Source organism: Nyctibius grandis, chromosome Z, assembly GCF_013368605.1.
Source record: "Nyctibius grandis isolate bNycGra1 chromosome Z, bNycGra1.pri, whole genome shotgun sequence".
In the NCBI taxonomy this organism is placed as follows: domain Eukaryota; kingdom Metazoa; phylum Chordata; class Aves; order Nyctibiiformes; family Nyctibiidae; genus Nyctibius; species Nyctibius grandis.
The window spans coordinates 89,487,298-89,511,656 of NC_090695.1; the positions used below are offsets into that span (position 1 = coordinate 89,487,298).

A 24,359-nucleotide genomic window follows, 5' to 3' on the forward strand; every position below is an offset into this window, starting at 1 on the left:
TTTTTAAACAGGCATTAAAGCTGTATTTTCTGGACATTACCATAGGAATGCTGGAGGGTCCTACAAAGGACTGGAAATGGTGGTTTCATCAGCAATAGGCTGTCAGCTGGGAGAAGATACACATGGGCTTCGAGTGGTTGCTGTCACCGATGAAAAGATCGTTCATAGATACTATAGTTTAAATGAACTGAACAGCCAAGGCATAGAGAAAGAGCTGCTAGATATGCTTGCTACGCAGAATTAGGCTATGTCAAATGATGTGATGATTTTCCATATTAGACAAATAGAAACAGTTTCAGAAAGCTTCCCCAAGATGAACATACATATCTCTGATGGTGCACCATGCCCCAGAACAGCTCTCACTTTGTTATCATCCTAAATAACAAAAAGTTGTTGACATATTTTTCCTTTTGAAAATGAGACCTAGGAGGAATATGGAAGAACAGCAAAACTAACACAGTAATGTATCATTGAAAAGAGCTGTTCTGAGAATTTTTACTTTGCTCCTAGATAAGCCTTTCGTGTTAGAGACAAAGTGTATCAGAGTAAGAGTCGTAGCTTCTAGATAACCCTTTAACTCAAGTCTATTTTAGTTTTGTATTTAAGAGGGTATAAATAATCAATATATTTAGTCATTTCTGTTACACTCTGGACAATATAAATGGGGCATTTTTTTACTCTATAAAAACAAATCTCAAAAACTCTGAAATCAACAGACTCCCACGACTTTTAGCAGCCTTTGGATCAGATCTTGTTACCTAGTGGTCATATTTTCTCCCATTTCCCATACTTTATTTTGTTAGCTCTTCAGAGCCAGCAGCAGTAGGAGAGCAAACACGTTCTGTTTTGCTGTCACAGCTTGGGTTTCCGTTATATCCTAGTTTTATATAATGAAAAGTCTATAAATGAAGCTAATCTCGATGCCACTGACAGAAACTAAACATGGAACAACTATTTTCCTTTTGAAATTTAACTGCCATTCAATTAGCATATCTTCTTGCTAGCTTGTAGCTTCAGAAGTTGGAATAATTGCATGGGGAGAATATTCTGTACACAATACTGTTATCAGAAGTCACTTCGTTGATTCCTAGACAAGGGGAGAGCTTTGATTTCCAAATGCAATTTGAGTATGCCTTACTGTAATATTATGCAATATTAAATGTTGAAAACCCTAAAAAGTATATTTTCTTCACTGGAATAAGTCTTTAAAAATAAATAATATAAAAAGAAATTTATGTGCTGCAATCCATCTATTTTTTTTTGTAGCAAGCATGTCTGATTTGGTTACTGTTAAATAAAAAAACAAAGTCTTCACGTAATTAACACATACCTGGGTTTATTTTTTAAGTATTTAGTTGAACACATTCTAATCCATGCCACAGGTTCTCTAGAAATAGAGGCAGCACAGCTTTGGCACCTGCAGAGGGAAGAACACGAACAATACTGGCTGAAAAAGTAACGCATTCTGTCTGTTTTTATGTATACCTGCATACAACATCGTTCTCTAGAGGATATTACAGATACATAAATATGGTGAGAGAGATGAAATGCTGTGCTGAAGAGCCAGTTTCATTGCATTTTAGTCACAACAGTTTATCTAGGAAGCTCCTTCAAGCTTGATTTGTGGGACTCGTGAGATTCTAAAATTACCTCTGTAGCATTTCCTTGCACCAGGGAAACAGCTGTACCTGCAGATGGACAGGGCCAAATGTGGGCTACCGTCCCATGACAATAACCTAAGCATTGGTAATGTTTGATTCAGAAAGAAATAAAATTATTTTTCTTTTATTCTCTGCCTGGTTCTGCTTAGTTGAACATTTTCACAGTTTCATTTTTCAAGAGAACATCTGGGAAATGAGAACTAAACTCTAAGGCCCATTAGTTCAGATACTGGTTTTAAAAATCTGTGTACTTCAATATCTTTTCAGCCACTGATTGCTTTAAAAATTTGGTCTTATATATCTGGGAGCTATTTAGTAATCACAGCTAATTAAAAATTTCAAGAATGAGGTGATGCTAGTTTATGTTTTGCAGAGGGAAGACTAGTGTCTCTGTGACTTAAATCTTTTAAGTTAGTTTACATCATAAGGCTGAAGAAGTTCAGCACAGGGACCTGAGATAGTCTGAGCACGGAATATTCTCTCTGCTCCGGTGCAACATTGTAAAGCTGAATGGAAGAAAACTTTAAACAGTTTTTTAATATGCCTGTTTATTAAATGATATAATTTTAACTAAATATATGAAACTTGGGAGATCGAAGCATAACTTCAGGAGAAAGTCTTTCCACAAATACGAAAATGCTAATAGTAATGGTATATAGTGTTCTAAAATTTTATTTTCAGAGTTACAGTGTACTAATATACAAAAGAAATGTTTATATAAGCATAATTTTACCTTTTTACTTTTAAATTATTTTTTTCACTTTTTTCAAGTGTCATTTTACCATAAGAAATTCATTTTTTTCGGGAAAATAGCACTTAAGTACAAAGCTTAAGTTCAATTAAAAAAACAAAAACACCAAAGGCTTCTTTATATCCCAAATTCTTCCTTTATTTAGTGATTTCTAAGAATATCTTGTGTTCATGTGTAAAAAATATTACCAGATTTGTCTTCAGTTTGGAGTTTTATAAGATAGTAAAGTTGGGCTGCTGATTTTTATTAAACGCCGCCTTGTCCTGTGTAGGATTTTGGGAGCTAACAACAGTGTTGTGTAGCTACTTTTTACGTAGGCTCTTGCCTAGATCTCTGTCCCACCAAGTTGTGTAATTTCTATTATTGTCTACTGAACTAGATGGTAAAGCAGAAAAAACCCAGATATATTCTTAAAAACTTGATCACAAATGTGATTGATTAACTTCACAGGATGAAGAAAAATATTCTCAGTTTTATATTTGAAACATGGAAGACATTTATTTTGGTTCCACCGGGCAGTTTTCAAAAGGAAGAAAATTACCATGTCAGAGAGGAGCAAGCTGTGTGTGTAACTATTACTTTGTAGCCTGGATGCCATTCTGATGAACATAACGTTAGCTGACGTGAGGGAATGGCCTCAGTAGTACTTTGACCTTTTTGAGCCCATACCTCATTTCTGTGAATTAAGAATTCCCTGCACTAGCCCGAAATAGGAAGAGGTCTCCAGCATTTCATTAGTGTTCATTTTGCCACTGCCTTAGTTTGACAAGCGTAGCCCAAGTTAGCACACATATTAAACTTCTGCCATCCTAAAATCTAAGATAGTGGGAAAAATAAATAAAATCTATTTCCCTTGCAATGCACATTGTTTCAAAACATTTCTTATGTTGAATGACAATGCAGAACTTCCACCCAGTTCCTCATTCATATGAAGTGGATGCAATCATGTATAACTCAGATGAAAACGCAGCCTCATTTATATAATACCATGATGGGAAGGATTTTTAACCATAGGGTGTTGCTGGACATTACTGTATGAAGCAAAGAGTTAAAAAAATGAAATAGGAATGTGCTTGTTTAGCATCATAAATGACAAATTTCATTTGATCACTTTTCTTTTAGCATAACTAGCTAATTTAGAATTAATACTGGTGCCTTAACTAATTTGAAATGGCAGAGGTCCTTGTGGTCACAGTGCCTGATCGTATTTATGTAAAGAAAAATAATTCATATTATGTTAAATTATGAAACAATCCACCCATGGAGACACTAATTATCATTGAAGAAAACATCTTTTTATGTTGAGGACATTATTTTTGTATCTCCAGCAGGGCTGATAATTGTAACACTCTGTCAGCATATGACTTTACAGCAAGATGTCACTAGAAGTTCAAACTGCTGATGAAATAGAGAGCAGGTGAGTCCTCATGCATTTCTGTGGGCTCCAGGGGCTGGGCAGGGAGGGGAAAAAAAAAATAAAGTGACCACAGTTCATTTTGGTTTCCTGTGGGCAGCTAAAAGGCTGAGATAGCCCCTGATGATGCTTATTAAATGTGGAAAATTTGTATTAGAACACCAGAGCATCCTGTGAAAGTAACCAAATTACTTAATTAAATACATAAGTACATAATTAAGTACAGTCTGAGGTGGAGACCCATTAACAGGAGGCAAATTACTAAAAAATTAGATCATTCTTGGTTTGCCAGTTTCAGTGTAAGCAACAAATTTAAGGACACGCTTCTTCCAAATCTTTCCAAAAAGGTCATTAAGGCATGAATACAATGTTTGTGTACTGCTTGCCTTTAGTTCATTTGGGTCCAGCATCTCATCTTGCAAGTTTTAATAGAGGCACTATTTTGATAGGACTACAGGATTAAACGTCCAGAGATTACAGACAGAAAATAAATGCTTGATGTCTTGTTAAAATTTAAATCGCATTTTATATTGGGAATGGGCAGTGGCAGAAGTAAAGTCTCTTCCACCATCCCTATTTGCAGACCGAATGTCCTACGTTCACTCTGCTTCAATGACTGCTTTCTTACCTCAGCACAGCAACTTGGTTTCTAGCATGTTTTTTCCAGACATTATCCTCAAGTAGCTGTTTTTATTCTGCTACAAGAACAAATAATTAGAGACACATAAGCAAATATACAAAGCATTAAAAACTAAACATTTCACTCGTTAAAAATGCACAGTTCCTCCGTCTATGTATGGCATTGTACAAGCCGGTGCAGGCTAACACGTCATTGTTTCAGCTAACATCAACGCTATGAGCTGTTTCCCTTCATGCTCTCATTAAGCCTTCTTGGCGACTGCTATTTGAACCCAGCAAGAGCCTTTAAAGCAAGGGAAACATTTACACAGCCATTAGTTACCAGAAAGCTCACCTGCCAAGCAAACCCTGACATTACCTATTACGTCATGATAAGCAGTCACCATGAAGAAATGCCAGTTTGCATGAGAAAACTGTAAAGAGGGAATTTCCCCTTCACTAATATTGTACACTTATAGGAACAACTTTCTCTTCCTACTCCAGGCTGAGATATGAACTGTCACATCACTGGCAGGTATGGAAGGGCAAAGCCAGGCGGTTTGGGCTGCCAGCATGCCAGTCTCGGCGGCCATGAACCGCTACCACAGTAACATCCAGCAGAAGGGCAAACTTGCTAGGCAACTATGAGCCACCTACTCATATCTGAGTACCTAAGAGAGCTAATACAAGAAACCTTTTTATGGCCAGGCATGTAAGGCCCAAGCTGTGAAACTGTTGCTACAGCTCCAGTCACCCAGAAGGCAAGCAGCCACGCGGCAGCTTCCGCATCCACTGCACTGATGTTTATTCCAATGGCAGCTTGCAAGGACAGTGGATGCTGTCAGCGTCACACAACTAACAAACAGCAGGCTTAAAACAAGGAGGTCTTAGTGAAAGACTTGTAGGGAATTCTCTTTTTTTTTTTTTTGGAAAAGTTTTTTCAATTATCTGTTCTAGCAAGCACAATTATTTCCTCTTATTAGGGAGCAAGGTCTCATGCATAGTTTGTGCCCATTCTGATCCCATTCTCCCCAGCATAAAGGGGTTTTATTAATTGTTTGTTACTCAGTCACCTGAAGAGTAGGCAATTCAAAGCTGATAAATGCTGGCACTGTGCTCTTGGACACATTTTTCATTGGAAGATGCTCCGGAAAAAAATAAAACATATAATATAGAAAAAGCATTAGACCAGAGTATTAAATTAGCCTCTACTTTAAATGAATTCCAGCTCTGATGCAGCAGATACAGAAAGGGGGGGGAACACCACAACAAAACCCACAGAACTGAGGCAACAGAGACAAACCAATAGCTTTTCAAGCTATTACTTTTTTTTAATTGACATTTCCATTTGTTTCTCCAGAAGTAATTTCCTCCATTAGCACTTTGTCAAATGCAGGTAGTTTAGTACATTTCTACTAATAAACAGCTTCTTTTTTTTTTTTTTTTTTTTTTTCCTCTAGGAGACCCATTAAAGCCTCAGCCTATCTAAAATTATAGTGTTGTTATATCACTTTTGGGTAGCCAGCAATTGAAACATCCATCTTCTAAATACATCCCTATCTTTTTTGAGTATTGTTTAGAAAGGTATAGTGTTGTTAAAGCTTTGAATATACATAGATAATGCCATTACCACTTCGTTTAAAAGGCCACATTGTATTTTTTTCTCATCCTTTTCCATGTAAAAAAGGCACAGAAATATAAGAAGGTAATGCTACTGCTCTAACAAACCAAGATCAGCAGTCTTACATATGGCAGTCTGCCTGTCCAGAAATTTCTGCGTAATGTGCCAACAGCACACCAGCTAGGAAGCCATGACTTGTTTTTGGATATATGAGAGTGCAAAGACAATGAATATTCTGTCTTTTTTTACAAAGCCTGAGCTGAACTTAGTCTTACCCCTCTATTAATTCCAAGTCTTGGGCTGTCATTACCAATGAGGAGGAGATGGAGCCACTTCACTTTACTTCAGCTGTGTAAAAGCTGGTGTTCTAGGCTGGTCAACTAGATGCCTTCCTATGGATGGAGATGTGTAACTCCAGTAGGTAAGTCATCTTATCCTGCAAGTGATGCATAAGCTAGATGGACCAAACCGGCCCTGAAAATGCCTCTACTGACTACTGCGATAATCTAGGTGATTCACTTTTAGACACGATTCCTAACCTTTACTGAAGGTTAGGCTAACCCTGGAGGAGCCAATGTCTACCTCTATCCATATGTAGCTCCTACTCTGCAAAGGCAGAAGGCCAAGGTGTGGCTTAGAAGCCACTCAGCATTGGAAGAGGCTGCACCTGACTTTTCTGAATCACCAAAATCCCTTTTTTGCAAGAAGGCTACCTAATAGTAATATAGGGGCTAGCCATGCGCTGGGTGTCCGGGACAACCATTTAATAAACAAAAACAAAGCAGTTGGTTGCATGCTGATGTTACAGCTGCTTATGATTTGTGAAGATTTGTGGGACAGGTTTTTTTAATCTGTAATTTATGCTTATGCAACTACAAACTTCTGCTTGAGTTCAAATCTTAGACATTTTATGTGACTGTAACATTTACTTTAACCTCTTCCTCTGATCATTGCTCCCAATACTCACCATAGCTTGTATCATCATTCCCCGCACCTGCTACTCTTCAGGAAACACCTACTCTTGCTAAACATCCTAAAAAATACCAGAGAAGGTAAAATAAACCAAAATAACACAAAACTTAGGCCAACTACAAGTTACAATTTCTCTAAACCGTGTAGCTGTTCAAGTTCTTTAGATGATTTGTAGTACGGGGGGGCGGGGGGGAAATCGTGAGAATCTTAAACTGTTCAAAGTAAGTTTGAACTGGGCTATCCTGGGTCTATCAAAGGCAAAAGAATGCCCCAGCTATGCTCACTCCAAAGAGGCTGGTGTAGTTTTGCAGCAGGCGTTCTACTGCTTACAGAACTTCACCTCAAAAATTGCCTAATGAAAAACATGCTAAGATATATGTTTTACTTTAAAACTTGGTTAACATTCCTACTCATATTTTTTCACATTTAATATTTTCATTTCTCATTTTGAAACAAAACCTAAATATGCAGCAACACAAAGGTCATTTTAGCCATTCAGCCCTGCGCTGTAATGACAGAAAATGCTGTTATGTGCAAAGAGGACAATTAAAGCTGAAAAGCAGTCATAGATCTGGTTATATGCACCATGTAATAATGCTTACATCCAGACACTTATTAGTGAGCCTGGTATCTTTTATACCTTTGGAGGCTAAACAATGACAGCACTACTACTTGATTTGGGATGTCTTCAGGATTAAAGCACTTCCTTCCTCCCATACACAAATGCACCTTCTCCCAGAGCATCAGCTGTGTAGAGCATTTGCAGCAACAGCTCCATGTGTAAAAGGCATGCAATAGGAGTAGTACACGCACACATGTTTGCACAGAAATGTTGAGTACCGTGCATTAAACCCATTCCAGGTAGCATAATTTCAATCCAGATGCTAATTAAAGATGATAACTCCTCAGGTTCCTCACTTATAAGCACTCTCTGATTTGGGTTTACAACGATTCCTACCCTCACAACTCTAATTCCGCAGAAGCACAGTTCATCCAGGTTACCCAGCCTCTTCTGCCCTCCATTAGTCTAGCAATTAATTTACACCTCCTCTCCCCAGTGAAATAGAGATGTGATAGGAAGACTTCCCTACTATAGCTGCTCCCTTTGCCTCTTTTTTCTTCACTTTTTCCAAGCTGCAGAAAGGAGTCACCATTCCCACCAGGTCTCATTCCAGCCCTCCACCACAGCAGGAGCAGGATAGGAGCTGATACAAACATCATACATATATAGTCAGACACTGTGAAGTTCCTCACTCTGTTTTCTCTGCTACCATCTGCCTTCAAGCTTTCCCACACCTGTGGACTTATCTCATAGTTAAATCAAAGATAGGATGGGTGAGACAGCGCAGTAAGACTAGGGCAGAAGTCAACAGGTCAGGGCCTGAGCTTTCACCCGCTGAAGTCACCTTCCATCCAGCAGGATGTGAACTGGAAGACATGTCAAAGAATATAAAGACATAGGGAAGAAAGGAAACATAATTGGGAAGCAACCCCTTGTGTGCTGCTGGCTACTTTCCTCAGCTGGAAGTTGGCACCATCCTCTCCCTGATATTCTGTAGGTGCATGGGGTGCTCCTGCAGGCTCTTTGACTGGTTCTCTGCTGGCAAGTGGCTCAGTCTGGTCTATGGTCTATTCTACAAAGCTCTACCCAACCTATTTAATTGTCAGAGAAATTTGAGATAAAACTGGAGAGAAGTAATGTAGCACATGAGCTTTGCAGATGGGTATTGTCATCTCCCCCCAACGCCCGGTCCTTCTTTTTTGACTAAAAAGCATGGTTAGGAATATGATGACTGTAAAATAGTGTAAGATTAATCATTCTAATTTATTTCATTTTACCAGAGCCCCATACAGAAGGTGAAGTGTTCATTGCCAAAAATAAATTCCAGCAATAACTGGGATTGCTGTACTCTTTCAGTGCATTGCAGCATATTCTGTTTAGACAGCAGATTTCTACGTTCCTCTTCAAGGTGTTTTACAATACAATACCATCAAAAACAGGGGCAAGGAAGATCTATCCTTCATGAAAAATATTATTTTTATGAGTACACTGCCTCAATGCAGTAATGATTAGAGTTTCAATCACTTTTTGAAGAAAGAGAAGAAAAAGAGAGAGAAAAAGAGAAAGGAGAACGCTGTCTGTTACTGCGACCCAATTTGAAAGCTGAAACAGACCAATTATTGTTTAGAGAACAGCATTCCTTTTCACTGTGTAGCAATTTAACCCAGAAAATAAATACATATTTAAAATTTAATTGATTTATAAACATAAATGCTGCCAATCTTCCCAATCAAAGGACTTTTCTTATTCCCTTTATTTGGTACTCTGTCACAATAGGATAACTGAGAAGTAGTATTTCATAAAGTTTATTTCTGAGTGCTGTTTTTAATAGAATTTTGTTTGCTGTGGGTAAATACAGGAGGTAGTATTTTATATGTGGGTCATTCAAAATTAATTCTAAATTTTACAGGCTGCACTTTTTATATAAATTAGTTTGCATTAAAATCAGACTTCAAGACAAACTAACGATTTGACAAAACCAGAGAAACATGGATACATATCAAAGGGATGAGTCTAAACAGATCAAAAGAGTGATGGGACTATGTTAGAATTCACCTTGCAATAAGCTTTTTAGTGAAAGGACTTTCACAAATTTAGCTGTTTCACTGCTTTTCTAATATGTGCATTAGGCCATATAGAAGTTTCCTATTTTTTCTAGAAAAGCAGCTCATAGCGTTAGATTATTTCTAAGCCCTCTATTATCAATGCAGATATCTAATGCCTCTCCTTAACCTCCCAAGAAATAATGCAGTCCTAATTTATTTCTCATTAAAGATGCATTGTACCACTAATCAGCTAAAGGTATTTTACTTGAAGCTTCTGAAGTTTATTTTTAAGTCTTCAACATTTTAATTGCTTTGCCTTGCCCTTGGGTTCCTAGAAATTAAATATAAACACAAAAATTCCTGTGGAAGTAAAATGTAACCCATGAAATTTCTGTATTCTTAGACAACATTATAGCAATGCAAATTTAAGCATTTACGTTTTATTGCTTACTATTTCCACTCAATTCCTTCTTCCTTGCTCCTTTCTTCTTTCTTTAAAGCAGCAAAGTAAATAATTCTTACCCTTGTTGACTTCAACTATTAGTTGCAAGTGCTATGCTTCAGGACATTTCCCCGTTTCCTAGCCTTTGAGTGCGCTTCTACTTCCTCCTCTCCTCCTATAATACACAGTCTGGGAAGAAAATCCAGTTGCCCAGGCAATAAGGGTGATGCCCTGGTTAGGGCAATCTGCCTAATCAAGGTCTCAGGACCTTCAAACAGGTATCTGCTATAATGCATAGATGTGATCTAATTCATTGCAGAGAAGGGCATGAAATTATTCAAGGTCCTTTTTATCTTTCTTAAACATATTCATCAGTAAAAAGTCTCGATGTTAATTTATGTTTTGCAAATGTGGGAAGGGTATTTGTTACAGAAATCAATTATGCAACCCTTACACTGAGGTACTCAAAGACACGCTATCCCTGAATGAACTTGCTGCTATTCAGAAGTTTCAGTTGTAAGGAAGGCTGGCGCTGCAGACTCTGGGATCTGTGATCCAGGAGCATTATTTCAACGTTTCCCACAATGTTAGAAGGCAAAAGCCACTTAACTTTGGGACAGTGACTGCAGTCAAGGGCTTAGAAATCTCACAGTTACAGGAAGACCTGCTGATTAGCATTCCCAGTTTTAATTAAATCCGGTGTAGATACTGCCCTTGGGGACTGAAACATAGTGAAGACATTGTTCTGAAACTAGGACACGGCCTGACAGAGCCTTAGCAGAAAAATTGTAATTGGCTGTAAACCAGACAACATAGTCAAGACAGACTCGGAGATCTGACAGAGGTTCAGACTCCAGCTCTACAACCAAATTTCAGTTAACCATGGCTGCAGTGTGGAGGACAGAGGTTGACCTCATTTTTAAGTAAAGTTACTAGCCAATATTGGAACTAGTTGGCTCCTTTAGCGGGAGCAATTGATTGTTCAATCCAAGTATTTATTTGCTGTAACATTGTCTATTTACAACAGGAAGATCCCCATTTCTCCTGGGGAGCTAATCCTTTGCATTACTACTGATGACTTCTCTCACTCTCTACTGGCTGTCTTCACTTTCTGCCTCAAAGATGAGCAAAAATAGAGCTTCAAGCACACATTCAGTGCAAACCTTCATCTATCCAGGTACAGGGTAAATTCTAACTGATCCTCCCACTCAGCTCACTGGTGGCTTCTTACCATTTCAACTACCACTACACAAAGGATATTTAATTACTCCTCCCATTAACTCTGAATGAATAACACCTTAAGTAAGGTCTGTTAATGAGACAGAGATCAAACTGATGCTTAATGGCAGCACTCACAATTTTTGAGCATAATATTAAAAATGACATGTCATAGTTCACTCGCAGTAGCAGTGTTAGTACACATTCATGATGTACTTCTAACACACCACAGACCAACTGGTGAATATTACTGCTTATTACAAAATAATAAACATATTTAAAGGGAATGATCTGGCAAATATGATCAATTTTTAATTTTAATGAATCTTTAATTTAATGTAGAGAAATAAATCTCTTCTTACCCTGAAACCTACAGAGGATATCTAGGACTGTATCCCAGTGAGGAAAAACACAGTTCTGGAAGGGTCAATGAGTGTACAAATCCTTAATGTAATAATTAATTATAAGGTTTAATTCTTACCTTCTGAACTCACAGCCTTATGGGCTGAGAGAAAAGTTTGCAGTTTTCTTTTGAAGTTCTTTATATACATTTAACAAGTGAAGAAGAAGTGTTGCGATTTACTTTGATCTCACATACCTGTTTCTGGGGTGCCTCAATACACTATTTTATAGCTTGCTTAGATGCTTCTCTCCTTTTACTCTTTATATCAATGCTAATGGCAAGCCATAGAAACATTCCATTGCAAGAAGTTCCTATATTAGTACAGCAAGCAATGCATTAGTAGAAATTACTCTAAACATTTAAGCAAAATATTTGTAAATGCTATTAGTAAAAAAATCCAAAACTTGAGGCTTTTTTAATCATTATTTTGACTGCATGGATTACAATCCATGTAATTGGATTGCCAGTTAGATCGTTATTATTCTGCACTGACCAGTCAGCCTGCCTGTGGCTTTAAACACGAGCTGTCTTCTCTGTAGGAAAATACTGGAGTAGCCTGATACATTACAAGGCTATAGGAAAGAGTTCAGCTAAACAAATCATAACCACTCGTTTTCTTAAAAAAAATGCATGCCAGTGTTTGCCAAGTGAGGGGAAAAAAAAGGCTTCATTGTGAAATCTCTCAGTTAGCAAGAACAGTCAAGCTAAAAGAAAAAAAAAAAAACCACATTTGAAATCTGCATTCGTTAACACAATAAAAACCTAGCAAATATAGAGCACATCCATCAGTACCATTTATTTCTCAGCTGGGGAACTAAACCTTTTCTTCAGCATTTATGCTCATCTTTGACTCATTACTTTAATGCTACCATAAAACTAAATTATGTCCAGTATTTTCACTGCAGAAACTTAACAGGGCCTCCAACTGTGCACAGGATTTCTTACAGTATGAAACACTGAAACATGACAGAGGGGACAGGACAAGCTGAGTTTCCAGGAGGCTTTTGTGAATTCAGACACTGATGGTGTCAACTTAGATTCAATAAAATTATTTTAAATTAACACCTATGCCCAGAAATAGTCAGGGGAATTGTCCAGCCAGCTCTCCATGTTCAGAAGCTTAATAAAGAAGAAAGAAGAAAAAAGGCTAGGCTGGTAGATTTTTTTTTTTTCCACAGGCTGAACTTTACTTGACTAAACTCTCCCTGAAAACTGGTACCATGACAGCAAGGAATGTACTACTGAGTAGTCAAGTGCATTGCACCTTTTTATCACCTCAGCCCTGAGCAGCTAATATTTCAGTGATGAGTACTGAACAAGACATGTGACTAATGCATTTTAATGCACTTAGAAGTCTTGATAAAAATAACCGTTTATCAAAGAAAGCTTTTTAGTAAAAAAGCCTTATGAGTTTGAATAGTCTTACAGCCTTTGCAAAGTAGAACCAAGTTTCACTCAAATTAAGACTCTAAAAGCCTTCAGAAACATTATTCAAAAACATTTTGATGTGCTGGAATTGTTAGCCACTTTGTAAGTGACATCAAAGGAGGAGGAAATTAAAATCTTAGTAATGCTCTGAAATATCCTAATTTGATTACTTGACCTGGTATCAAACTGTTTGGAAGGGCTGTGTTCAGAAATGTCAGCCTGTCATCATCTCTGCTCCTGAACATTAAATTGCACTAAGCACAGTGTAAAAGCAGCAAAGGTACTGGGAAAATTCAATACCTAATATTTAGCATCAACCAAAACATGTGGAAGCGATTTTATTCTTACCTTACTTGTAAATTAGGCATTACTGCTTTGAACTAAGGCCAATCAAATGTTATGTCAATATTTTATTGAACACATTTCATAATAGGCTTTGGACAAATTGCTGAATAAGTGAATGCAGTGTCTTGCATACAGAGTAAAACTACGGCACTTCAGAATGAGGGCAATACATTCTTCACATAATCATACTGTGAATTTTGCAGTGTCAACTAATTCATTCAAGCATTTTCACCTAGAATTGGTCAAAAACCATGACTGCTTCCTTTACCCCATAGTTATGTCACTAGGTACCATTACCCAAAATCTTCCAAGATACTTTGTTTGGCTAACAAGCAGCTAAGGCGCTAGCTTTTCGTTAACAGCAGGAGCCATTCAAGCAGCAAAAATGTTCTAGTTCTAAACTGAAAGTAGTGTGTCCAGGGCTGAGAAATTGGTTCCTCAGTCTTTGTGTACTTCTTTTGGAAGTTTCACCTACAGTACTACTTAGTGCCAGTTGGGAAAATAAGGAATGGCCACCTCAAAACCAAGAACTAGAGTAAGACAGCAAGGCTAGCTTATGTGAGCTACAGAACAGTGATAAAAGGATAACAACTTTATCCTTTATAAAGGAGATAGATATGCTTTTATATCCTTTCCTATATATCCTTTCTATCCTTCCTATATATCCTTTATAAAGGATCTCAATATCCTTTTTATATATTTATGTATTTATGTCTGGTTAGTGAATTAAATTGTTGAACTTTTTCTAAAAGCTCTTATACTTACTCTAAAGGAATTAGTGCAAGAGGAAACTAGTCAACATTTTGAATCCTCTAAAGTTCTGGTGTGTTTTTTATTAAAGGTCACTGAAAACAGAATCTACATAAGGTTAGATACAAAGGTGTATATTTGAAATTTATATTTTATTACAAAAGGTCTTTGAATGCTGAACAAGTTTGGAAGTTTCCAATTAGCTGTCAATGATCTTATAACATGTCATATTCAGTAAATGCATAATTAGCACTCCCACTCATCTTTACACATAAATTACACTGTGTGTTAACAAAGAGAAACTCCCAGTGAGGTATGCTTCAGATTGTTGAGTTCTACTCATCATATGCTTTTGACTTCACTCTCAACAGCATGTTTTTGACTTTCTGCTGGATGATACTGTTTAAGGGAAATTGAGAGCAAGAAAGCAAAATACTGCTTTGAGATACCGAATACACTACAGATCACCATAACCTTCTTCTGCTTAAGACAGAGCAGATGATCAGTTTGGTTCACAGACTTACAATACTTCTTCTGAAAGACAAAGAAGTCCCTGCCCTTCAAGAATGCTCCACAGCTAAGTCAGTTGATAAAGCATGTTGATCATCTGGTCGGATTAAGTGCGAGACTGATCCTTGTTCCTCTTCATGACTGCCACACACCACAGAGCACTCTCTGTCCTAAGAGCAATGGAGATTTCTTTTGAAAATGTACGCACGTGGAGGAAGAAAGCATGAGAAAAAGCTCTTTCCATACTTATGTTCAACACATGCATTTTTTAAAATATACCAGTGTCTGCTTTAAGACACAGAGAGCGTCTTCAACATTGCTATCTAGCACAACATACACCAGAGACATCTCTATCAGCTATCACACTTTGAACGATCTTTGCAGAAAGGCCCAGCTGAAAGCCTCCACGCTAGTATTGATTAAACTCATCAATGAGCTACAAATTGTAAAAATCTTTACAGAGCTCTTTTCAACATTTGTCTCAAGAAAAGCAGATCTAATAAGTCACCTCCAGCAGATAGCAATTTTGAGTAAACATTTCCTTTTCTTTCCATTCCAGGTGGTATAATACAACTAAAGAAATCTGGATGATTGAGCGAGTTGCGGAACAAAAGCATTTGTTCAAAAGACTGAAACCCACAGTCAAAACGAGGCACAGATTTTAAAAGCAACTGGAAGCGTTAACAGTTCTCTGTTGCTGAGTACATCCTGATCATACAGAGGAATTGTACAAACTTTGTTCCTATTGAAGAAAACCTATTTTTCACCACAATTGTGGATGTAAGAATTTCTAGCCTGATGCATTTATTTTTGTGCCAATAGCCAAGGTACTCTCAAGTCTCCCCACAATTCCACCCAGCTGAAGTCTAAAGAGAGAAAATAAGGCAGCAGCTCTGGAGGCTGGTGTGTATATATGGTTTCAGAAAGGACAGCAGAACAATTTGGCTGGTCCAGAATGTTTGCACATGATTTTTTCAAGTTTTGTGTCTGTCAGCGTATTTATCAAACATGCAACCCTCATTTTTAGTCCTCTACATCAGTTACCTAGGGGAGGATCTTGGGAGGACCAATGGTAGAAGATGGTTTCCTATCTTAGGAAAAATGAGATTTGCCAAGTATTTTTTACAACAATTTTTTAAATTCCCATGACAAACACTTTATTTTTTTCATTCTGTTCCAGAAAAAACTGACCAGGTTTTCAAAGTCGGTTGAGCACCAGCTATCCCTGCTAGTTTCTGTGACTCCATCGCATTTAAGTGCTTCAGTCAAAGCAGGACTCTTTGGGAAAAAGGTCTCACAAACAATGATGCTGTTATGCAACATGAAAAAACTGAGCTACTGAACGACATACCCTAACACAGCTGCCAGCCTCAGTGACACTTGAAAAGCTACTGCAGGCTCAATGCTCTACAGTAAATACCAGGAGAGCTGCAGTGTCAGAATGCTGCCTTTTAAGATGGTCAATAACTACAGTAACCACATTATGCTATGGAGCAAAGGAACAGGAATGAAAGTGGTTAACTGCAAGTTATTTTGTCTGCTGATTACAGCTTACTTATGCCCTACAATATAGTATCTGCAATTCTTTAAGATTGGTTATTTTTACATTGCATTGAGAGAGAAGAAAATGGATCTGCATATGAAAGGTGGCACTTCTGAAAGCAAATGCTGACATAGAGACTCAAATGTTTCAAAAATATTTACACATTTCTGCTTTCAAATGCCCATCTTCAGACATTGTGGTTTTCATTTGAACAGAGAATGACCTGCAGTGTCACTTGAGTTCACTGAGAATTACAGGGCAAGAACTCAGGGAGAAGTAATTTTGGCAACCATCCATTAGGATGAACCTAATCACTGCCCGCCAAATAGCTTTCTCCTTTGTATAAACAAGAACTGTCAGGATATAGTGCCCACAGAACTGAATATGGAAAAAAGCTGCTGCCTAAAGGATGGAATAGGATAGATTAATCTGGAACTTCACTTCTAATCCAATTTTAAGACTGCTTATGATCACAACTAAATTACAAAATTTTTAATACTTTGGATTCTGGAAAAATGAGGCCAGAATAATATTGCAAGGCCCTGTTTTGCTATTATCTCACTGATTTGAACTATTCTTAATTTTAAATAATGACAATTTCTCTGGGCTTCTTGGACACTAAAAATCAAACTGGATTACTTTCTTTGTCATAACAATTATATGAAACATACATTAAGGCAGCCAAATTAACTTGTTTCAGACACACTAATAAACTTGTTAGGTTCTACCCGCATATGCTAGATCATCATCCAACTAATTATGCTTCTACAATGTTCCTCATTAACTGTGAAACCTCTTTCATGACTATCAACGAACACTTTTTTCTTTTGTAAAATATGAACAAAATGTATGTTATTTTTACAGTCAGCTCAAGTTTTCACACCAACAGTGGTTGCAAATCAAGTAAGCAAGAGCATAATACTGTATGTTAAACTTTCTATGCAACACATTAAATCCTGGTATCCTGTGGAGACATAATCACATTAGAGCTCTAAGCACATGTAATACTTCCATTTATTGATGTGTTGGAGAAAAAGAAGTAACCTTAGCTCATTGACATAATTTCATATTCATATACCAACTAGAGAACTATGTCATATGGCGACTGGTTATACTGTCCTTCACATTGCTTGCTATTCAGTAAAATATTCATATGCATACAAGTTTCAAGTAAGTAAAGAGTTTGCCAGTCACTTCAGTTTGCTGAATTTCATTAGAACCAAACAAAAGAAAAAAAAACATCCTAAGATTTTCAGGCTCCAAGATGCAGACTCCTGTCCAAGATAAATGATAACTTTTATTCCAGACTCTCATACTCTGTGACAAGTGCTTCAATAAGCAAGGGGTTGTAAGGGACATCAACTACCATGGAAAGATTTTATCAAAGCCCATCAACAGGTTGAGCAGAAGTGCCCAGGATTGTGCCTTTCCATGGTCTAGGAGCAAGGGATAATGAAGCAGATGAATGTCAATAATAGGCTTTGTTAAACAGGTACTGGACTGGGAAGACCCTGAAAAGGCTAAATTAACAAATGCATGAAAGCCAGCACAACCCAGCACAAGTGCTGTGAGCTCTATCAAGGAGTGTGGCCTATGTGTGTCCTTTTTGGATCTCCATGAACTCTTCTGATATGTTAATGAGTTCTGATATGTTAATGTGCAAGTACAGAAGTATTCTGGAGGCAACAGAACAATCCCTAATATTGTACTACTCTATTACTAAATGCTGGTTCTTTGCACTTGTGCATATTGCTGTCTGCAAAGATATCACAAACATGATCTCACTTTGTTTCATACATACAGACATGCTTTGTTGATACAGCAAGCACTGAAACAGAAAAAATTTTATTTTGAAAGGGACCTCTGTAGGTCATCTGTCCAAATCTTGCTCAAAGCATGTACTTAAGCTGAAATAAGCGCATAACCTCTTATTCCCTTGACAGCCAGCATAAAATATTTATGAAAAATAAAATCGTATATTGGCACACTCTAATCACAGTTCCACTTACTGTTTCATTTTTGTTAAAGAAAATACAATGATATTAAAAGGCTCACCAAACTGGTTTCACACTCTGGATAGACATGTTGTTTTGCAGCCATTTGCTTATTGGTCTTTAAGTTGGCAAACTGGAACAAAATGTCATACAAACAACAAAAGTCCCAACATCAACAACCACCTGGAATTTTACCCTGAAAATTCCATTCCACTTGAAAACAGAGCTTTAAGTCCTTTGTAACAAATGGGGACAAGGTTATTTTGTAAGAATCTACTTGTTAGCAAGTTATTTTTATTCATATCATTAAAACCTGTCTTTCTTATTTGTTCAAAGAGAATGCCAGTCTGATCTACTGATCATAGCTTTTGCCTATCTATGGTTTTCAACTTTTAGAATGCATGAATCCATGCACTAAAAAGAAACATGTCATTTTGTATTTCATCTCCTAGAAGCCTAATGTTGTAGACATACAAAATTTTGGCTGCCAAATTTTTTTTGTCAAGATGATGTTTTTGGAAAAAGCCATTTGTATCTATTAAGTCACTACAGCTAGAATCAGATTCCACAGAGTATATACCTTAAGCAAACTTTAAGAAATTCTGACTTGCTTTCTTCATCTAATAAATTTGTCAGAAACAAAATATACGTGCAAAAAGAGAACTTAAAGAGCCCTGGGTTTTTTTCTTATTTATTTGTTTGCTTGTTTCACATAAACTACAAAGTCACAGAGAAGCAAGCCACAGAAAAATGGCATTATTCTACAATGTGTATGCCCACGTGTCGGGTACTACTAAAACTCCCTAATATCAACCCAGTTTATAGCTGAGATTCCAAGACCTTGCTCCTTGACACACTCTTCCCAGGGTAATTTTCATTCCCAGAGGTGCAAAACAAAACAAACAAGAGTTTTTGGAAAATGTTTGAATACTATAATCTAGATAAAGAAACAACGTTAGCCTAAGTACATTACCAAGGTGTAGGTTATAAAAGGAAAAAAATACACCAATTGGTTGAGTGCCAGCCATTGCTGACAGACACATGTCAAGGCCTGTTATTTGGGGTGGGAGGGGTCCTTAACATGTTTCCTAGTAATAGTTCAATAAGAATGTCAGCTTTTATTTTTTAAAGTTTCTGATCCCTATATTGGCTGAAGATAACCTAAAATAACCTACAAAGATCATCTCTCTGCAGCACACTAGCTCATATCCCCCCAAAAAATAAAGGAAAAAAACCACCAAGAACATTCTTTAAAATATTGAGTTGATCATGATTTTAGGGACCTGACTCATTTTTACGTGTTTGGGTTTGGCAATGTCAAGTACTTTGCTTGCAAACACTCAGGCACACCATGTCAAATTTAATAGAAGCAGGAAGGATATTCTCATGCTCAATAATTTTCTAGTTCAATAAATATTTCTCACCTGCTGGATTTGCTGTCAAGGCACATCATACACTTACTGTCTTTAGATACTACTAATTGCATTTTTGGACTTCCTCCCACTTCTTATTTCTGAAATCCGGCATGATGGATAAACACTCCATAGCTGTTTTACTCAAGTCTTAACTCCAGAGATGCTTTCAAGATGCTCTTACAGTACCAACAGGTTTCCCTTGGAAGATAAGCATCAACTGAATATTGGTTAAGATTTCTTCTGCCTAATGAAAATTAGTATCCTGACACCTTTACTGAGAGGAACACATTCCTAGTTAATAATGCAGTGCTATCCATACATTAAAAAAGTTTCTTTTGCCATGTTAACCTCAGCCTGCTTCTAATGTAGTACTTGTGCTGTATCTGTTCTTAGAAGCTGTGTGCTCAGAAGGCAAGGAGCTTGAGGTATTCAAATGAAGTATAATTAATATAGGAGTAATACCGCAGCAAAAATTAGTTGCTGTGCAACCGTACAGAGGTAAAAAATACAAAAGCTGTAGCACTGACAGTAGTATCAACTTGATGTACAAGTACTAACATATATAAAATTCCAAAATGTATACAAAAACTTCTTTTTACTGAGCTGGAACACAAATACATGATTTCATAGTACTACATTTCAAAATCCTTGATTTTTTATCATCCCATTAAAGATAAAATATGTGGCCCAATATAATATTCGAGACTCTCACTTTTAGATCTGAATTTCACTCTTTCCTATCTTTTCCATTTTACCTTGTTTCATTCACAATGATTTTAAAGTCAATGCTGTCTTTTTACTACCAGGAATTCAAACAGAGAAACTAGAAAGCATAAGAGTAATCTCAATATATATCCTTCTTGTCTTCCTTCTGCTATCCTCATTAAACTCTTGTAACAATCAATAAGCTACTTATTATTATAAGGTAATATATTCCTTAATGCTCTCCCACCTAAACTCTTGCCTCAGGTTGTAAACAAAGAGCTATGGTCCATATATTCATTAGTACAGTTCAACAATGCTTCCCAGTGCCTGCTTGCACACACTTGCAATATCAAGCCAGACTCTGCACAGTACTCCATAGATTTCACTCTGCATTGGCAAAGGCCCATCTGTATCTGTTAAGATCTATGTTTGTTTCCTGGCATTTATTAGTCATAGTGAATGCTGCATATTTCACATAATAAAAGCATTTTTAAATTTTATGTAGAATAAATACAGTTCTCCAAGTTTAAAAACTGCTGGTAAACAACAAAGAAAAGTCCTGAATTTTATTAGAACACCACATATTTCACAATTTCATTATTTTAGATTTTTTTTTTTCCCAGTTATAAGTGAGAACTTATTTTGGGGAATTTACATAGTGATATTCATTACTAACCAAAAACTTACCTGTCTGGAAAGTGCACACACATACAGACACATGAAGGCTCTTGTAAATAATAGCACTGTTTTCAAGAGCCTCAGACTAGGATGATGGTCCTGAAGATGAATATGCAGATCACATCAGGTATGTACGCACGTTTTGGAGCTACTAGTACTACTAACTACCAATAACTATCAGCTATAGCATTAGGCAATGACTTAACTGATCCCTTCTTGTAAGACAACGATGGCATTATAGGTTAAGCAAGCTCTGAAACAGGTGTCTGTTAGACTGTGATATGAATATTATGATAATAATAATAGAGCGGTGTTTCTTTCAAAACAGGAGTCTTGGAAAGAGTTGCCTTTACTTTTCCCACACCACATGGATAACATGACAATCTGGAGTGCAGCAGTGTGGACAGGGAGATGTCATATTAGCGCTGGCCTTCGAAAATCACTTCACTACAGATGGGTGACCAAAGCATCCATGTCCTTTGGTAGGCCTCTCCCAGCAACATAAATATCAATACTGGGAATTCTTGAAATCTGCAGGAAATCTATCATTGCAGTTCTTACTCCATTTGCCACATGTAAATTTCGACTCACGTCACAAAAATCTCAGTTATTATGTATTTATTACTTTTTCCTCTTCTCTCTGTCCTGGATTTCACTAGATTTCTTTTTAAGTCAATGCCCTTGCCACAGGCAATGCAAGTCTAGTGCCATTACAAAATTATTACAAGCCAAGGACTACTGTCTATTTAAAGGTTCTTATCACTTTCTTAAGACCACAAGCTGCAGGGGAAAACTGTCAGGATTAGGTTTAATAATTTACAGTGCACCAGATTCTGATGACCGTATGCTATTGATGTTAAATCTGATTTCAGTTGCACTAGTGTGCTATCAGTGTGCTTTATCTGTCTACATGCTTTCTGGACATAGAAAGTACTTTTTTTTAAGAATATATTGGGTTGATGCTGACTTTGTTTTACACTCCTAGATAATTCTCTTTCAACAATAGAAATAATTAACAACTGGAATACATATGCATCACAAGTTTGCAAGGTTATCTTAGCAAATAATAGGTTGGAAGAATATAGGATAAAAAAATAGGATAGTCTATACACATTTTATGGACCTTTCATTGAATGTTTCTGTATTTCATCCATGTATGACTTTGGATACTGTTTTCTAATACCAAGAACACTGAGTAGAAATGGAGGCAAAAACCATAATTTGTGTTATGGCAGGAGCTATGAAATCTGGAGGGAATTCTTCGAGGATGCTTCCGTGGAAGAAGCTATTTGAAAATGCAGCATTTGGGAAGGCATCAAACCAGAAATTGTCACAGCAATAAGATTCTACATAAGGCACCAGCCAGAAAACATCCCTTGTCAGTTATAACATTAGTTTATTCACAGTCCTGCTCTTCATTGGCATAATATAATAAATATGCAAATTTAGTAGTTGTTAATGACAGCAGTTATTTCCCACTTTCGTTTTAAAACCCAATGGGAAAGAGTTACTGCTATATATGTATCTGTTGTTTAGCAGGCACGTAAGACTCTCCAGAAGATTACAAATATTCTGTTTTTCCTGAACTACTTCTTCTGGTTATGAATTTGTTTCTTATAAATGAGTACCAGATCAGTGTCATGGGATTCTTAACATAAGCACAGCAACAGCAGCAAAAATGAGGATCTACTTCTCTTCTGCAGGACTCCCCAAGGAACTGTATCTGATGACTCAGAAACTTTACTACTTGTTTATAGTGTTTGTGTGCACGGAACTGTGGGAAATTATAAAAGTTGGCACCTGGGCGTAAAGGAAGAAGAAAATAGAAAGATGACTGATCAAAGCAACTGTTTCTGCCTGCCTGATTATAAAAGGAACGGAAACAACAAAAAAAAGTTCTAGGTCACTTGCAGCAACGCTTAATCAAGAGTGACTGAACGTTCCTCATATGGTAAAGCAGTTTGCCCAAAGAATAGGCACTAGACTGTATCACCTTTCAAACCAGGTCAAATTGCATTCACCCCATCTGCAGCAGTCAAAACTTGTCATCAAATTAACAGATGCAGGTGGTCCCTTTCCACCTCAAAGGAGAAAAAAGTCCATGTGAACTCTGCAGGTAATGCAAAGATCAGAATGGCATGATTCTTTCCCTACCCTCACACTGAGGCAGAGCTCGCTTAGCTGTTGTAGGCATATCCTGCTACATGTCAAAGATGCTTTCCAGAAAAACGCAACAGTTAGTGATTCAATTAACAGAGAAGCCATTTTCCGGCATTCTTATTCATTTAGCAGAGGGGGACTGCACGCAGATGCTTAAGAAAAACACAAGGACAGTACGGCGCAGCATAAGATTCTCCCATTCAAATCCTAATATCACTGCCATGAGAAATGAGATCTCAATGGCACAAGTAGAAAACAAATACTACAGGGATGCGACTGCATAGTCACCCAACAAGATCCTCTGTGCATTTTTACTACTGTTGGTGTTATGATCAACAGCAGAACTCCCAAGGAACGGACAGAGAAATGACAAACAGCAGAGTGCTATTGTCTCTCTTCCCACACTTCAAGGTTTCATTATCCCCAGGTGGTGGATCTACGCAACCAAATTAATTTAACATACTCACCAGAAAGCAGGTACTGAGTTGCATAAAAGAAATGTATCTTGCAGGAATATTTTCTCAGTACACTTCACCACAAAAATGTTAGAAGATGAAAAGTCTGAAAGGTCTATCACAGGCAGTAAGCAGTCTGGAAAGTCTAAGACATGAAACACAATCCTCATAGGATAACCAGACCTACTCAGATTTCTGTTCAGCTAACAAGCCCTGGAGAAAAGCCTATCAAAAAGTAATTCTTGTAAGAATTTTTTTAAACTGAAAGGAAATTCCTTGAGGAAGACGCCTAATTTTTTGTTACTTCATCTTAAAAGAAATTTGTAAGAGAACATGAAGTTTCTTGAGGCTAAGATTCTTTTTTAAAACCAGGAAAATCCAGCTAAGACTTATATAAACTTGCAAAGCATTTAAAGAATATGGAAACAATTCTAAGAACATATCGAGTCTCCTTGACCCTATACCTTTCTGAGAACAGGTAAGGGGTCTGTGAGACAGTCTGCCTTGTAGTATTAAACATAACAACATTTTGTTGTTCCTAATGGGTCTGTGAAATGGATTAAAACATTTTACAGCATAACTGCTACACAGATGAATAAGCAACTGCAATTTGATACCTTAGTAGACTACGGCACAAAGCAAGACAGTCCATTTTTGTCATAAGGGAAG

General features: G+C 37.1%; 1 protein-coding gene across 1 annotated transcript in view; it reads left to right on the forward strand.

The window, feature by feature from the left end:
• CPPED1 (calcineurin like phosphoesterase domain containing 1) overlaps positions 1–1,235 on the forward strand; it is a 43,635-nt gene extending 42,400 nt beyond the window's left edge. Inside the window, exon 4 of the mRNA XM_068423359.1 lies at positions 12–1,235. Within this exon, the coding sequence (XP_068279460.1) occupies positions 12–244 (233 nt within the window). The 3' untranslated portion in view covers positions 245–1,235. The remainder of the gene's footprint in view (positions 1–11) is intronic.
• Positions 1,236–24,359: the final 23,124 nt, after the last annotated feature.